At 34.9% G+C, this 16,387-nt stretch overlaps 2 protein-coding genes and 1 non-coding gene across 4 annotated transcripts; 2 read left to right on the forward strand and 1 right to left on the reverse strand.

The window, feature by feature from the left end:
• Nucleotides 1–90: 90 nt before the first annotated feature.
• Nucleotides 91–8,554, forward strand: LOC132603690 (probable CoA ligase CCL8). Of its 2 annotated transcripts, none has more exons than XM_060316855.1 (17): nucleotides 91–426; nucleotides 1,780–1,949; nucleotides 2,195–2,341; nucleotides 2,600–2,795; nucleotides 2,884–2,972; nucleotides 3,493–3,561; nucleotides 3,695–3,748; nucleotides 3,856–3,963; nucleotides 4,646–4,744; nucleotides 5,317–5,409; nucleotides 5,503–5,580; nucleotides 5,733–5,837; nucleotides 6,098–6,188; nucleotides 6,866–6,939; nucleotides 7,059–7,238; nucleotides 7,909–7,962; nucleotides 8,106–8,554. In XM_060316855.1, the coding sequence occupies exons 1-17, from the start codon at nucleotides 306–308 to the stop codon at nucleotides 8,157–8,159; spliced, it is 1,782 nt and encodes a 593-aa protein (XP_060172838.1). In that variant the 5' UTR covers nucleotides 91–305; the 3' UTR covers nucleotides 8,160–8,554. The 2 variants fall into 2 exon arrangements, with proteins under 2 accessions (XP_060172838.1, XP_060172839.1); XM_060316856.1 differs by having other exon boundaries at nucleotides 96–426; nucleotides 2,600–2,783.
• A 1,587-nt stretch (nucleotides 8,555–10,141) lies between these two features.
• On the forward strand, nucleotides 10,142–10,215 carry TRNAT-AGU (transfer RNA threonine (anticodon AGU)). Its single transcript has one exon. It is a non-coding gene; the product is annotated as a tRNA-Thr (tRNA).
• A 369-nt stretch (nucleotides 10,216–10,584) lies between these two features.
• Nucleotides 10,585–16,136, reverse strand: LOC132603689 (protein NRT1/ PTR FAMILY 1.2-like). The gene is made up of 4 exons (XM_060316854.1): nucleotides 15,716–16,136; nucleotides 14,897–15,114; nucleotides 11,878–12,422; nucleotides 10,585–11,595 (listed from the first exon to the last, which is right to left on the reverse strand). Exons 1-4 carry the CDS (start codon nucleotides 15,882–15,884, stop codon nucleotides 10,710–10,712), a joined length of 1,818 nt encoding a protein of 605 aa, XP_060172837.1. The 5' UTR covers nucleotides 15,885–16,136; the 3' UTR covers nucleotides 10,585–10,709.
• Between the last annotated feature and the right edge of the window lie 251 nt (nucleotides 16,137–16,387).

The following is a 16,387-nucleotide window of genomic DNA, read 5'->3' on the forward strand; positions in this document are numbered from 1 at the left end:
TACCTTATGTGCCTCTCTTAATTTCGCAGTCTGTAGGGTAAAACAAAATTATAAGTGTCGTCTCAAATAGACAATTATGTCCTCGTTAATCTTCTCCACAGTATAAAAACGCCGTTTAATCGGCGAGACCAACACTCAAACATAGGCGTATTCAATTTGGTCAAAATATTCAACCATACAGTTGCAGCAACCATAAATCGACATTTCTTGTTTGTCTTGTAACATGTTAAACTGTTTGGTCGCCATAAATTTTATCATTTCTTTATAGTATACTATAAATAAAAGAAAACTTCCCACCTAATATTATGAGCACATTTAAATTTCTCAACCACTTCCTCAATTCGAAGTCCACATATATTCACTATCGTTTTTCGTGTCACAAAAATCATACCTTTATTTCCTCTCAATTTCGTGTCTTCTCTTCTTGTAAGTTCTCTTTCTTCATTAAAACATGTTTTTGTCTTAGGAATTTTGATTATCTTGATATATGTTGTTGTTACTGTATATATATTTACCCAGTCAAAATGGTTTTTTTAGGGTGTGTATCAATTGTTTGAAGAAATGTTTGTTTGAGCGGCCTTTGCAAAAAAAAAAAAAAAAGAATGAACTTTTTTTTTTAATTTGTTTTTCTGTAGTTGCTGCAGAATTATATCATTAATCTCACAAGTGAAGTTTGGGGAGCGTAGGATGTACGCAGACTTTACCTCTACCTTTGTGGGATAGAGAGACCGTTTCCATACACCTCAGCTCACTTATAGTATGCTATAAATCTTAAAAGAAAAAAGAGTGCACTGTTGATCACTGAGGATTTTCCTACTTTGTTTCATTGATCTTACTTGGTTTAGCATGTGTTGAAAATAAATTGGTAAATGAATTTGAGTTCTTGAATGTGTTGGCTATCTTTGCTCCTGTGAAATCCTGTAAAGAGACGTATAAAAGGTGGACTGTATCAGAGATTTTAGAATTCATATGGTTTTTGTTAACACATCAAGGATATCTAAATTGTTATACCATCTTTTCATTGTGAGCTAAGAACCTCGTAAGTAGAGGTCGTTTCCGAAAGACCCTCGGCTCAAGTAACGCATATCAAAACAATTAGAAAATAAAAATATAGAATCAAAGAGGACATAGCTAATTATAGGGAAAGCATTACTAACATTGAAGAACTCAAATTCATTTAACAATTAAACTTTGAGTAATGTTTCCCTATAAAAGTAACTTTTCTACCACTAATACAATATGTATGTCAGATAAACATATCTAACTCCATTTCCAATCAAACAACATTAAATGAAATGCGATGAGGCGTACATTTTACTCCAAAAGAATACTACTGTTTCTGAAGATGCAAATAGATGCCTAACCCCAAAGGAAAAAGTTAAAATCTTTGTTTTATCATTTTGACAAACCATAGTCCACGAGGTACGGGTAAGGTCTGCGTACACTCTACCCTCCCCAGACCCCACCTGTGGGATTATACTGTTGTTGTTGTTCTTCTTCTTCTTCTTCTTGAATGTTAGTGAAAGTTGTATCGAATAATATTATTAGTAAATTGGTACCAAACGTTTTGGGGATCCGAAAAGGAAAGATTATCAGATAAGTCGGAATAAGCGAGTAGTTGTTTTCTAGATTTCTCGTGTAAATTTATCTTCGTAAACAATGAGTCCCTTGCATGCAACTCATGGCATATTTGTGCCTGAAAAAGTTAGAGATGGTGGTACAAACATGACATTTAAATAATCTTAAAGTTTTCTTCCTCTTTATTCGTTTTTTTTTCAGCTACAAGTAGCATAAGCTATATGGAGCTGGTCAAGGAAGTTGCCAACAAGGGACCTGAATCGCAGCAGAATATTGCCATAAGAGCTGATGAAAAGAGCTACAGTTACCTGCAGTTGATATCATCTGCGAGGAGGATTTCTAATTTGTTAAGCAAGCTAGATCTCAAAAGTGTGAGTTCTAATAATTAAAGCTGCATGGATTTGTGTTTTAATCTTTATCAAACAGTGTGAATTAAATGAAAGGTTTCTTTTCCTAGTTGAAATGCTTAGTTTGACAGTAATGTTGTTTGCGAAAATTGTTCATTTTCAAACACACTATGTTTTTTCATCTGGATATATTGCTCTTCCAATTTCAAAGTCAGTCTATGGATATTGCTTTTGTTATTGCTTTCTGCTTAAATGCTTCCACTTTTCAGGACAAAGGAGCAAGAGTAGGGATTGTGGCCAAACCTTCTGCTGAGTTCGTTGCTGGAATACTAGGGACCTGGCTTAGTGGAGGCTGTGCGGTCCCTCTTGCTCTGAGCTACCCTGAGGCTGAACTGCTACATGTGATGAACGACTCGGTCTGTCTCTAAATATTTAATCTTCTCCCTCATTGTTTCCTGTCAGTAAAGTATTATATTGATAGATAACAAAGACGCATAAAAAATGAATGCATTTTCCTTTTTCAAATACGTCCTCGCTGTCTATAGATGATTAGATCATATTCAATCAGGCTAAATATTCCCTGTCTGTATGATGTAGAAACACTGCAATATCCTCTTTCCGATTTTTGTGCTCTTTTGTGCTTATTTAAATCATTGTGAAACATTGATTTCTAGGACATCTCCATAATTTTGAGTACTGAAGACCACAAAGAACTTATGAATACAATTGCAGCAAAAACTGGTGCTCAGTTATCTCTCATTCCTTCAATTCCGGACGCGCATTCATCAATAGAGCATGACCAGTCAGAAGACACGGTTTCTGATGGTCAACAAAATCTGCTAGAAACCAATTCCTATGGTGAGATAATGGGTAATTTCTCTTTGGCTCGATACAGTTATTTATTTCCCTGTTTAAGATGTTTGGAGCTCATCAATAGCATTTTCCTTTGTTCTGTAAGGAGAGAACCCCGCTTTTATCTTGTACACCAGCGGTACAACAGGGAAACCAAAAGGAGTTGTCCACACACACAATGGAGTCTTGGCACAGGTTGATGTCTAGACTTGATGTTAGCATTCCCATGTTTTTATTGGATCATGATATGATTGATTCTTTATCTTTATGTCTTCTTCTCGAATTCATTGATCTAATCAGCAATATTCCACTTTACCTCGTGAAATTACGCTATAAATTAAGGCTCAGTAGATATCATGCCTATCACAGACCTTGGTGTATCTGATTAAGCAAGTTTGCTTTCACTTTTTTTCTTCCTCAAATAGGCAGCAAATTCATAGATATTCTATAGATTCGGGAGGTAGTCAACATGTCATAATATTTGTATTGTTGAGAAATGATAGGTAACCCAAGTGACCACCTTGGACTAACTGCTGTTTGTAATTGAAGACGAATCAATATCAATTACTTCTGTGAACTTGTTTATGCCCTTTTCAGTTTTCAGTAATATTGGGAGGGGTGGGGATTGTTTTCATTGAAGTTTTACTACAAAATACTCCTTTCAGTTTGCTGGAAGTTATCTCTAATTTTACTCCTTTCATGTTTGCTATTTCAGGTCCAAATGTTAGCTAATGCATGGGAATACACATCCAAGGATCAATTTCTGCATTGTCTACCACTCCATCATATCCACATTACCATTATTTTTGTTCCCAATCATGTTGTTTACGTTTTTCTTGCTTTTGCTACATGCTTTTGTGTGGGAAAAACAATCTCATTTGAACTAAAAATTTGGTTGATCCTTAACCTGTACTATACATGTGCATGGACTTTTCAATGCTTTACTTGCCCCTCTTTATGCAGGTTCCACGGTAATTACTCAAAGAAATTTCGCATCTTCAAACTTTTTTTCACCCACAGCATACATGCTCTCTGATTGGTAATTCATATTACTATATCTGCTTTTGTGTTTTTGAAGGTTGACTTCGTGCCAAAATTCAGTGTGAGGGGAATTTGGCAGAGATGGCGTGAATCATATCCTACAGATGGGACTAAAATAGATAATGCCATTACAGTTTTTACTGGAGTAAGTCAGTTTTGACTAGATTAAAAAAATATAGTTGCAATGTTATGGCGTGTTAGATAATCTGGTGCATTTATTATGTTTGAGCTTTGCATTCTTAAACTTGCCATGGAACAATGACTTGTCGCTTCAGTTGCATAGTATGTGCTGGAAGCTGTGCGTAAGAATACATGTCTCCTATTCCTGCGTCCCTGAAGTGGACTCACCGCGGAAGCCTCTAATAATGTCAGAATATCCCCCCCAGCCCAAGACAGATATTTAATTCATTTTAAATTCAGTTCTCCACAATGTCACAAATTTCTTAAACTTCTCATGTAATGCCATTGACTAAGTCGTTGCGTTAGTTGCATCCTGTTTGTGTCAAAGTTAAGAATAAGAATACATGGTTTCTCGATTCATTTGCTTAATGCTTGTTCCATGGCTGAGACTAATAATACAATGTCATGATCTCTGATTCCTTTATCCCTGTATTGGAGATACTTAGAGCAGAAGCCTCTATTTAAATTTCAGATATCTAAGATGTCATTAGTATGATAGTATCTGGGGTTATGGATAGGGATAGCTTTTGTCTGTACTTGGCAAGGATTTGTTAACACCATGGCGACAAATAATAGCTTTGGTAGCAGATCCACCGGCCTACCCCCCGCTCCTCTTTTCTGATTGATGTTCTTCTCTAATACAATAGGTTCCAACTATGTATGCACGATTGATACAAGGTTATGAAGCAATGGATCCAGAACTAAAAGAAGCTTCTGCTTCAGCAGCGAGGCACTTGCGTCTTATGGTAATAGGCTTGGTTTCTCCTCTGCTGGTATTGTTTGAATAGACTACATTAAGGGCGTGTTCGGTATGAAGGAAAATGTTTTTCAGAAAAGTAATTGGGTTTCTTACTTATTTTCTTGTGCTAGGTATGTAAGCGAATAATATTATTCTAAAATCATTTGCATACAATTTAGACAAATACAATGGGGGGTGAGGGGTTAGGATAGTGGGTGGTGGGGATGGGGGCTACGGGGATGGGGGGAAGATGAGGTGTGTTGAAGGGTGGGGAGGACACAATCAATGTGGAATGCCACTTGTGGAACTTGTTTTCCCTACTTCCACTAGGGAAGTCATATTCCTCAGTTTTAAGGAACTTATTTTCCTCCAGAAAATGTTTTCCAAAAATTTTGACCAACCGAACATGGGAAAGTTGGAAAATATTTTCCTCCATACCGAACACACCCTTAATGTAGAATGAGCCTATGACATTATCTTTTTGCTTAGTTTTTATAGAATATAGAATGTGCTGCTGTCAAAATGTAATGTATTTCTTAATTATCCCAAATGAGAAAAAACAATAATTTCTGCTTCCAGATGAGTGGCTCCTCTGCACTTCCTCTGCCCGTCATGCAGCAGTGGGAAACCATTACTGGACATCGCTTGTTGGAACGTTATGGCATGACTGAGGTAAATGAGCTCATAGCCACTTATATTGGTATGTGGGCTTTGACTGCTCACCACTTATTATCTATGCTTATGTAAATGGTTAATTGCATCCAGTTTGTGATGGCAATCTCTAATCCCATAAGCGGCAAGCGCAAAGGAGGTACTGTTGGCAAGCCATTTCCGGGTGTGCAGGTTAGTGAGTTCCTGATGTTATATTTTCCATAACATGCTGCTGCAACGAAGTCCATAAATGCAGTCCAGGAATTTTATTAGATGCATCCCGTCTTTATTATAAGTCTATCTGATTATTCTTGATTGTTCTGTCACTTCATTGTTTCTGATAGGCCAAGATTCTTTTGGAAGATGAAAGTAGTAACGACGAAACTGGAGTTGGGGAGCTCTGCATTAAGAGCCCATCATTGTTCAAAGAATACTGGAAATTACCTGAGGTAATCACTACATAGTTGGTAATTCTACTTCTTAAACATCTCCTGCTATAAAACTTCTTTCCTGCATTTATGGTAACAGCCATTTGTTTATTAGCTTTCATGAGAGAAGCTATTTTCCCTCTTGAACCTTGTCAAGCACTTAGCTTGAATCTATTACCATTTGCATTTGAGGCTAAGTGGCTCATTAAATTGTAGTAGATAGACTTCCTATGTCATTTCTTGGTATTGAACATCTCTTGCACCATGTGAGGATTTGCTAGGTAACCAAGCTGTCATTTACTGATGATGGATATTTCAAGACTGGAGATACTGTTACTGTTGACGAAGACGGATATTACATCATTTTGGGACGTAAGCATATCGTCTTCCAAGTTTTTCTTAGTTGTGCCATACCAATTGTATATGGCTTTCTTTAAATTGTTACTTGCTAGTTGCGCTATACCAGTTGTATGCAGGTTATGTCCCACTACCCAGTGGGACTTCTATGACCTATCTAAAGTTTCTCACTAGGTAGTTCAAACCCCCCAAATGATAGTGTTTGTATAACTTCGTCTTGCGTGTTCGAGAACCCAAACGGTAGATATAGTTGTGCCATACCAATTGTATATGGCTTTCTTTAATTTTTTACTTGCTAGTTGTGCTATACCATTTGTATGCAGGTTATGTCCCACTCCCCAGTGGGACTTCTATGACCTATCTAAAGTTTCTCACTAGGTAGTTCAAACCCCCCAAATGAGTGTTTGTATAACTTCGTCTTGCGTGTTCAAGAACCCAAACGGTAGATATAGGTCTGTGAAAGATATATATCTCCTGGATTATAGTTGAGTCTATTAACAAATATTTTTTGAAGACAATATTTTTTATTTTTTATTAGAAGAGTCATTAAGTTTATTCGACCTTGTTCTTTGACCAGTTTTTTTCCATTCATATAACAATGGGTGATGGAAGTTCTTTTGTTATTAAACTGTATCTGTTGGAGAAAGAATTGAATTTCTTTTTTTGAATTGACTTTTTTTTTTCTTTTTCAGGTACAAATGCTGATATTATGAAGGTTGGTGGATACAAATTGTCAGCATTGGAAATTGAAGCAGTTCTGTTAGAGGTTGCTGCTTTCTATCTAGCTATATAAAATGCCCTTGGTTTCTATTAAATTTTGATTATTCCCTGTTGAGATAGATTTCAACAGTTAAATCCCGTATTAATCAAATTTCCTGTTCACAGCATTCAACTATATCAGAATGCTGTGTGTTAGGCTTGCCTGACAAAGATTATGGTGAAGTGGTATGTACAATAGTTGTGCCTGAAGCTGAAGTCAAAAGAAAACGAGACGATGAGTTAAAGCCTGCACTAACCTTGCAAGAACTTTCTGATTGGGCTAAGGAGAAACTTGCTCCCTACAAGGTATCACCCTTATTTGTAGTGCTAATTCGTATTGTTTTTCCGGTTAATGAGCTTGGAAAACAAATTCCTTATCCAAGAACTTAGTTCTACTAGGACAGTACACGAATGATCAAATGATTGAAGAAAAACATAATGTAGAAATTACTTGGTTTAGGGTAAAAAAGATCATTTTTGTTTGGTTGATATAGTTTCTATGTTTTTTTTTTTTTTTTTTTTGGCGAGATGTTCTGATCAGTGTTATCAAAAGCGAAAAGTGCAAAAAAGCTCTGAGGTCAGCCGGGGCTTTAAGCACGAAGCGCAAATAAAGCGTGGGCTTTAATTGAAAAAAGTGCAATGGTGCAAAAATACAAATATATATATATGCTTAGTCCAAGATTAATAATAATAAGCATGAATAACAAATATATGGACAAAGAACTTGTAAAAATATTATGATAAAGTGAAATATCAATCATCTAGTGTCACCTCCTCAAGAGAGGCTCATTGGCAAGGAAAAGTATGTCTTAGAGCCTTGATGACGACACTGAAGCGCACATAAAGCGAGGCAAAGCGCTCAACATGTTTTGAGCCTCGCTTCAGGGCTTAAGCGCGCCTTTGATAACACTGGTTCTGATATCCAGGTATTAAGTTGCTTAAAACTAATTCTTGCCATTTTATAACTGTATCCCAGATACCAACTCGTCTATATCTGTGGGACTCGTTGCCTCGAAATGCTATGGGGAAGGTTAGATATTCCAAACTCCCTCCCCCTCCCGGCTCAAGGGACATTGTTCCAGCCGTTCTTTCACTTTTTTTTTTTAATTTAAGTTTGAATCCAAACAATGATGGCTATAGCAGCACATTTGATGTCCTTTTTCTCGACATTAGGTAAATAAAAAAGAGCTGAAGAGAAAGCTGGTTGAAGATCCCAAACAAGTTTAAGTTGGTCAGAAAGCAAGGAGAAGATGGAATATCAGAAAGTACAATAATGCTCCAAGGTGTCAGAGGGGCTTTCTATGTTTTTAACCACAAGTAAGGTCTTGAAGATTATCACAGCAGATAGTGATTGAAGTATGTACTGCAGGAAAGTACTGAAGGGATTTTTATTTACCTCGGAGAGAAGTAATTCCTCTGTAGGTTTCATATTGGATTCTAGGATATTTATAAGGAGAAAAGAAACTGTTTTTTACATAGAATTTAGAAAGCCTGTTAGAGTTAATACATGGATAATGTAGGTCAAGATAGATCCTTGAGCCCCATGAATTTACCATGTAAAATGGAAGAATGGTGTCTTGTGGATCTGAATAAAATGCATAATTTGATTTCTTTATTCATTCTATTGGGTGTTGTAGGAGTAAATGCAGCATATACAGGTAGACTTAAGTAGACTTTCATTCTTCGGTAGGATTTAAGTTAGATATATTGATGACCTTTATTTTCCAGTGTAAGTGTATACTTCCTAGACGAAATATTTTTTTTTTTTTTTTTTTTTGGGGTGTGTTGCCTAAAATTGTAGAAAAGTTATCCTCGAATTTACTTCAAGAAGAGTGCAAAATATTTGCATTGCAGCTTTTTCTATTTGTGCCCTCTTGTCATTTGTTATTCACCAATCAGAGTCCTACTTCCCATCACTACCACATTTTACGATTTCACATCCAACTAATGTTAAAATGATTTGGTAGTTGTGTTTTGTGAATTTAGTAGGTGTTTGGCCATGCAATTTAGAATGATGATTTCATATTTTAATTTTAAATTAGCGTTTGTTTCTGAAATTTGTAAATAATTTTAACTTCAACTTCATATCATGATTTTAAATCTCAAGTTCTCCAAAAATTAGGATTGGGATTCGATATCATGATTTCAATTTTTTTTTAAATGTAAACTTGACCCATAAGTTTAGATTTTGTAAAAAAGACCCATCATTTTAAATTTTGCATTAAACTAAAAAAGACCCATGCTCGACGTGAAATAATTGTCTATACCATGTGGAAGGATTATATTAAAGAATAGCTAGTTACCACTATTGTTGATTTTTTGATCAATGAATCTTTGTCAAATTATGTGTATTTGAAAGATTGTAGATTGCAATCAATTACTTACAAAAGGAACATGGAGATATGCGATTTATTAATAAGGCACCGGATGATATTTCAATACCTTGTTTATGAACTATAGCTTGCTCATTTGGCAAGATTGTATAAGAATTGAGGAAGTTTTGGTAGTTTTCACAACTTATGGTGTTCTAATGTTTATGAGAAAAAATACAATTTAAGAACTTCAACTTCAAATCAGCTGGTTTCAAATCACTGGTCTCAAATCATGTTCAAATGGGGATGCGTTTTTGCATCCTCTCATTTTTTGATACATGGGAAAAACTAAATAAATTTCTTAATATCTTTCATAAGTTATATCCTTGAGCCGAGGGTTTATTGAAAATATTTTCTTTACCTCTCAAGGTAGAGATAAGGTATGCGTACACACTATCCTACCCAAACCCCACTTGTGAATTACACTGGGTATATTGTTGTTTGTTAAATAAGCTATTTGGTTTAAGGTTTTAAGCTTGGTGGGAGAATAAACTCCATATCCCTGAGCTTTTCTTTTCAAATTAACAAATCTTCTTCATATTAGCGGTCTTCATTTGTCTGAAAATGTGTATGGCGGTGTCTTTATTCACTTCAACAAATATTTAACATCTTTTATAATGACTTTGAGAGTGACATTATTTGTCCTCTTGTTTGATAAGTTTATCAGCAAGTACACATTCATCTCTTACTTCTAATTTTTTTGTAACCCCTAAAATCTTCCTTTTGGTCTCCATATAAAAATCTCGAAAGCTAAATAAACAAGCAGACCTAAATGCCTTTTACGTGGTGATAATGAGGATAGTAGAGAAAGGAAAAGGACATACATAAGTCAAAAAAGCTTTCATAGCTCAGTTCGTTAGAGCACCCGCTTAGTAAGCGGGAGGTCTTGCGTTCGACTCTCAATGAAAGCACGTGGCCACAGTTTTTGACACATTGTCTTTTATCTTGTTACAGTTTTGCCATTTTGTTATTGGGTTCAAAATACCCTCGCCGTCAATCCATGTGGAATTAGGCGTCCACCTTGGACAACGTTGACGGCGTAAAGTTGATCCTTTTTGCATAGTAAAGGGGTAAATTTGACCCTTTACCCTTTGTTATTTGATTCACTGTTCTCTTGCTCTTTATGCTTTGAAACTCTGTATTTCATCTTTTATTTTATTTTATTTTTTCACTGTTACTTTTTGTACTACTTGATTAATTGATCCCTTACGTTTCCTCTAATTCTCCATGCATTGTTTTCTTATTCTCTTTTCTTTTTGGACCTTGGGAAGAAGAAAATATATACCAATGAAAAGATCTGATTGAAAAATGAACCTAAAACAAATTATAACATAATTACTTATAAATACTATGTATACACTAAACCACTTGCACAAACATGATTTCAAGTAAAGCAGGCAGTGGTCTAAGATAAATTCTCCAGTTGCATATCACCATGTCCCTCTACCATTTTCTTACTCATATTCTCAGCACAAGGTCCATATGCCCAACTACAAACCATAAAATAAAGCAAATTAAAAGCTGTCATAATTGCAAGAAGCCAATAGTAGTTTTCATAATGACCCTTGTTGATATTGCTTGAAACCCAACTTTCTTTCCCTTCTCGTTTTGTAAGATTATCCACATTGCTCAGTATCACACTTGCCAACAGATTTGCCACTGCCATTCCTAGTCCAAACATTGCGGTTGCAATACTTGACATACTTCTTGGAAGCTCAGAGTAGTAGAACTCTGTCTGGCCAATTGCGTTAAACGCTTCTGCTATTCCGTTTAAACAATGTTGTGGTACAAGCCACATTGCTGACATTGCCACCATTCCCTCGGGATTATTCAAAAGTCCTTGCGCGATTGCTTTTCTTCGTCTAATATGTTCTATGATCCCAGAGACTAACATGGACATGCAAGAGAAGAATATCCCAATTCCCATTCTTTCTTTAGTTCCAAGACGAACTGGTTTCCCTCTGATTCTTGATGCCAGTGGAAGGATCGCGCGATCATAGAGAACAAGCCAAAGTGTTAAAGCTATGATGGTAAACATTCCAAAAGAACCCGCTGGAATTTCAACGTTTTTAGTAATGTGTCTATTCATGGATTTAGCTTGAAGTAAAGGGAACGAACTTTGACTCAAGTTTATCGATATCATGATCCCCGTTGACCACAATGGCAGTACCCTAATAAGAGATTTTAGCTCCTCAACTTGCTCCACTGTGCAAAGATTCCACGGATCGACTGCAACACCATCTTGCTTAATATCTTCAGGGGATTTTATGATGCAAGCTTTGTTTAGGAACCTAAAATTGAAACACACTTCAGATGCTAAATAGACAAAAAGGACATAGATTGAATACATCCTAGGATAAATACAGGGACTTTTTTTTTTTTTTGGCCCGTTGGCCTAAATTAATTACGGGCCGTAACAAAATATACACTAATTCTGTACATGTTCTGTAAAAGATGTGTATATTTATGTATATAGTACAAGTATATTTGTGTATATAATACGTATATTAGATGTATTTTTATACTTAATATACAAAACCAAATGTAATTATGAACAAGAAAGTTCTTCACACCTCAATTTGCTCGATAGCACGAAAAAGTCTGAACCTTTGTTGTGATGGTAACCAGAATTCTGATCAGGGTATGCAAGTTTCCTATTCTTATAAGCTACCACAATTACTTGAACGAACCTGCTAAACAAGTTTTTGCTAGCCTTTTCCTTGATATAAAGTGGAGAAGCAACAAAAAACAGCAGACCAGAGAAGAACATAATAATTGCAGGAACTCCAAATCCAACTTTCCATCCCATTTGATCTTGAAGATATACAATACCAGTCATAGCAATCAGAACGCCGATCATGGCTGAAACATAGTACCAGTTAAAAAAAGTCTCTAGTATCCGTTTGTTATTAGGATTATCGCGCTTGTCAAACTGATTTGCGCCAAATGCTAAAGAACATGGTCTAACACCACCAGCACCAATCGACATTAGCATAAACGAGGAAACCAAAAGTGTATATTGTGCCGGTGTTGCAGATTTACACGCCTGAGTTGATAAATCGCAAGGGGGAGGCCTTGCTTTCGGAATCATTGCTGTTATCCACAAGAGAATTGTACCCTGAAAATGGAACATTAAGGTGTTTAGCAGCAGTGGCGGAAACATAATTTCTAGAAGATTTCTAGAAGATGGGTGCAACACTTTTTCTTACGTAGAAATTTAGTTTTGGCTATATGAAATATAATGGCAAGGACAACTAAACGAGGAACTATATAATTAGCTGATACTATCATTTCAGTAAAGTAACATTATATTTTCACTGTTAGAAGTTTATTCTTCTATAATTAATAAAATGCAAAAGCTTGTATTGTTCGATATATATAAAATTCACATTGAAACTTTTGATTGACTTTGAGTCCTGCAAACTAGAATAAGTAGATCAAGAATATTAAGGTCTAACAGAACCTTTAAGTCATCTTTTGGCAAAATGGTATAGTTAATTAGGCACGTTTAAGTAACTGATACATGAATAATTTAACACATCTTCAAGAGGATCATTTTCTGTTCATTAAAATGTACATAATTCATTCTTGAATTAAAAGAATTTAGCATGTCTCCATCTTGGAACACAGTAAGTAGATTCTGTACTACATTAAAACTGGCCACAATTCACCCTAATGCAAAATGTGTTATGTCGTAGCGATCCAAAGCTGGTAAAATAGCATCTTAATTGACATTCACTCCAAACTGGATAAATAATTAATATTAGCAGTACATATGTTTATCACCAATATACAAAGTAAAACTGCATTACATCCTCTGATTAGTATAAGCGGTGTTGAAAACTATATAAAAGGAAGTTTCAGTGTAATACTGTAATTCTCTCTTGCATTATTTTGGTACAGGATCCAATCATAGCCTTCCCTCTCCTTCCTCCTTCTACCTCTTCCTCCCAACACAAGGAAAAAGGAAAAATAAGACAAAGGCAGTACTTTGTCCTCCAAAAAGTAATATTCTAGTTCTAGTATAAGTACTAAAAAGGAGAAGAGACAGCGGAAAAGGAAAAATAACTTATCTACCTGTTGTATTTATATCAAATCACATTAATTTGCTATGATCAAAGTAAAATTTAATTAACACTACTTTAGTAATAAAAGTTTATATGAAGAATTTCGCTATATATTCATTGAATTGGTAGAAACATTCTAAAACTCCCGAGAAAAGAAAGGTGGCTATGTTACGGAGTGTTTAACACTTGACAAGTTACGTTATAGGAGTAGCTGGTTTGGCCAAGTTTTCAAAATAAGTATATTTTGAAAAAGATTTTTTTTTTCAAAAATAATTTTAAAAAAATATTGTTGAAAAATAGCCGTTTGCGTTCTAATCATTTGAAAAAAAATACTTTTGTCGATATTGACCAAGGTTCCAAAAGCACTTCTAAAGAAAAAACTATTTTTTCCAAATTTTGAAAAACAACTTCTATTACTACTCAAAACACTTTTTTACAATCTAGTCAAACGTCTCAACTCTCTAAAATAATCACCTTTAAAAAAATTGGCTTTCAAGTTTGGCCAAACAAGGCTATCTATCTATCTCATACTTGCATGTCAACATTTTATACAGCTACAACGCACAACTCTCTCTATACACAATAATATAGTTGGCCATGACACAATAACTTATATATACCTAAATTTTTAATAATATGCTAAATCGGGAAGATAGGAGAAAGTGACAACATAAACGTAACTACTCCACAAGTGATAATTAAGCCCATTAAATATTTACAACGGGAAACTTAGCGGTGAGTGCGACGTTTAAGCAGGAAATTAATTTATACTACTACTATACGCATTGACAGTTAAGAGGACAAGAAGTCTACATCGTATCAAGGCTGGAAACAAGTGTACCTCGTACCAATTACACAATAAAATTCATATACTAATATTCAGGCCTCCAATAAATTAAACAAATTATAGGATAGTACTATTCGAATTATAGTGACCGGATTAGGCTTGTTTTGAAGATTTACTTAGTAGAGGTTTGGCCATAGATTGTAAATATTTTTCACTTTATTTGAAATTTGCGGAGTGAAGTTGAAGATGGAGTTGTGTTTTTTATTCACTTTATTTTTTTCTGTGTTTGGTTGTACTTTTTGCGTAGAATATTTGGAGTAATATTCATGCTTTATTTGGAATAATATTCATGCTTAAATGTACTTAAATTTGAATACAACTTCAAAAGTGAAAGTTAATTGGAAAACAGGTTGTAATAAGCTATTTTTCAAATTTGAAATACAACTTCAAACATTGATTATCAAATAAAGTAAAAAATTATTCAAGACAAACATAAATATTTTATGGTCAAACTATCCTTAGTGTTATAAGTCAACTTTACCTGATGTTATAAAAAATTATTACTAAGTGCAGAAAACAATATTTTCTTTTGGGTTCAAAAGATTAATTAATATTGTTCCCACTATATACTAAATTAGCAGTACAAGCTGTAGTGCTTTTATGATTCATATTAAATTAATTTCAAAATAAACATTTCCACAAAAATAAGAGGAACCAAAAAAAAAATGATTTAATTACCAGGAAACTGAAGATGGAACCAATTCCAATGGCAAGAAACCGACCAAGATATGAATCAGCTACAAAAGCTCCAACTATGGGCAAGAAATTGGTAGCAGATGACCAATAAAAGAGTAAATTTTGGGCAGGGGTGACTCCCATTCTGTAGTCTTTCATCAAATAGAATGTCATGTTTGGTAATAGCCCATAACTTGCCACCTTCTCCAGTGCCTCATTTGCTGAGAACAACATAAAATCCAATTATATAATTACCCACTAAAGAGAAAACAAAATTAAGTTCATTAAGACCAATTACATACAAGATTCCCCAGTTACATACAAAATTCCCCGGTAAAGAGTTGAAAACAACAAATTAAAATAGAAAACTATATATATTCTGTTCATGATTAACATGAATTTAACTTGAACTCATGTTAAAAGAACCGTTCAAGGATGACTAGTTGACGTAAGTATTAAACTGACAAGATTACCCAGAAAGAAGATTTTTAATAGAACTTAAAAGAGAGAGAATGTTTTTTTTTTTTTTTTTGAGAAAAGAGAGAATGTTTAAGACAACAAAAACGAAAATCTACTTTTGTCCGTTGTAGTAAATGAAAGATAACACAGAATGGAAATGGATAGGAGAAGCTGCACGTGTTAGTAACTAAGTATGAAATAAAGCCATTTTACCTAGGAAATGGTGGTACTGATTCATCCCTCCCCAAGGGAGTTTGACTTAACTTGGAGTTCAAGAAAGAAAAAAAAGACCTTACAATTTGTAATTTGAGTAAATCATAAATACTCGCTCATCTTATTAAAGGGTAAATAAAATTTGCGTACCTATAATGAATGGCATGGTTACGAGACCACCCTTGGATCTTTGAACATTTGATGGAAGATCATCAGGAGGAGAAGCAGAAGAAGAAAGTTTATTGTGGTGATGATCCTCCATTTTAGTCATCACTTGATCTGAATTACTACTAGCAAGTTCCATCATCTCCTTCTCCATATCAGTAATAACAAACAAGCTATCGACTTGAGTGAGGGATAGGATAAGCTGGTAGTACTAATAGTAGTGATGAATGTAAGAGAATGAGGTATGTAGGTGTTTTCTGTGAAGTGAAAGTACTCAAAAGCTTGAAAGCTGGATGTGTAGGGATGATGAGACAGGTATCATGGCAGGTGGGGTTGCCTTTCACTTGCCTTTTTAAAAAGAGACTAATAATTTCGACCGCTTTTGCAGACAACAACGCAGGGAGTTACGTGCGTTTCATTCTTTTATAGGGCTACTTCACTATTTTTCTTTCACTTTTTTTTTTTTTGTTTTTTTGGGTACGATTTTAAGAAGCTCTTTCATATAGACCGTGTAAATTACGAGGTCATTATAGTTAAGCAGAGGCGAAGGTAGAATATGAGATTTGTGGGTTCCGAATTCAAACCCTTTAGATTAATGTGTTCTAAATTATTAATTTATACATACACTATAACACAGTGTATCTATAGCTACGAAAT

This window comes from Lycium barbarum, chromosome 7 (assembly GCF_019175385.1).
Source record: "Lycium barbarum isolate Lr01 chromosome 7, ASM1917538v2, whole genome shotgun sequence".
Taxonomy (NCBI): Eukaryota; Viridiplantae; Streptophyta; class Magnoliopsida; order Solanales; family Solanaceae; genus Lycium; species Lycium barbarum.

Excerpts from the sequence above, each read along its gene's own strand:
- LOC132603689 (XM_060316854.1), bottom strand. The coding sequence starts at position 15,884 with ATGGAGAAGGAGATGATGGAACTTGCTAGTAGTAATTCAGATCAAGTG. Across the intron at positions 15,115-15,715 it reads AACCATGCCATTCATTATAG|CAAATGAGGCACTGGAGAAG; the intron begins GTACGCAAATTT and ends TGTTGTTCTCAG. Across the intron at positions 11,596-11,877 it reads GTGCTATCGAGCAAATTGAG|GTTCCTAAACAAAGCTTGCA; the intron begins GTGTGAAGAACT and ends TTTCAATTTTAG.
- LOC132603690 (XM_060316855.1), top strand. The coding sequence starts at position 306 with ATGAGCACATTTAAATTTCTCAACCACTTCCTCAATTCGAAGTCCACA. Across the intron at positions 2,342-2,599 it reads TACATGTGATGAACGACTCG|GACATCTCCATAATTTTGAG; the intron begins GTCTGTCTCTAA and ends ATTGATTTCTAG. Across the intron at positions 3,562-3,694 it reads TGCATTGTCTACCACTCCAT|CATGTGCATGGACTTTTCAA; the intron begins CATATCCACATT and ends ACCTGTACTATA.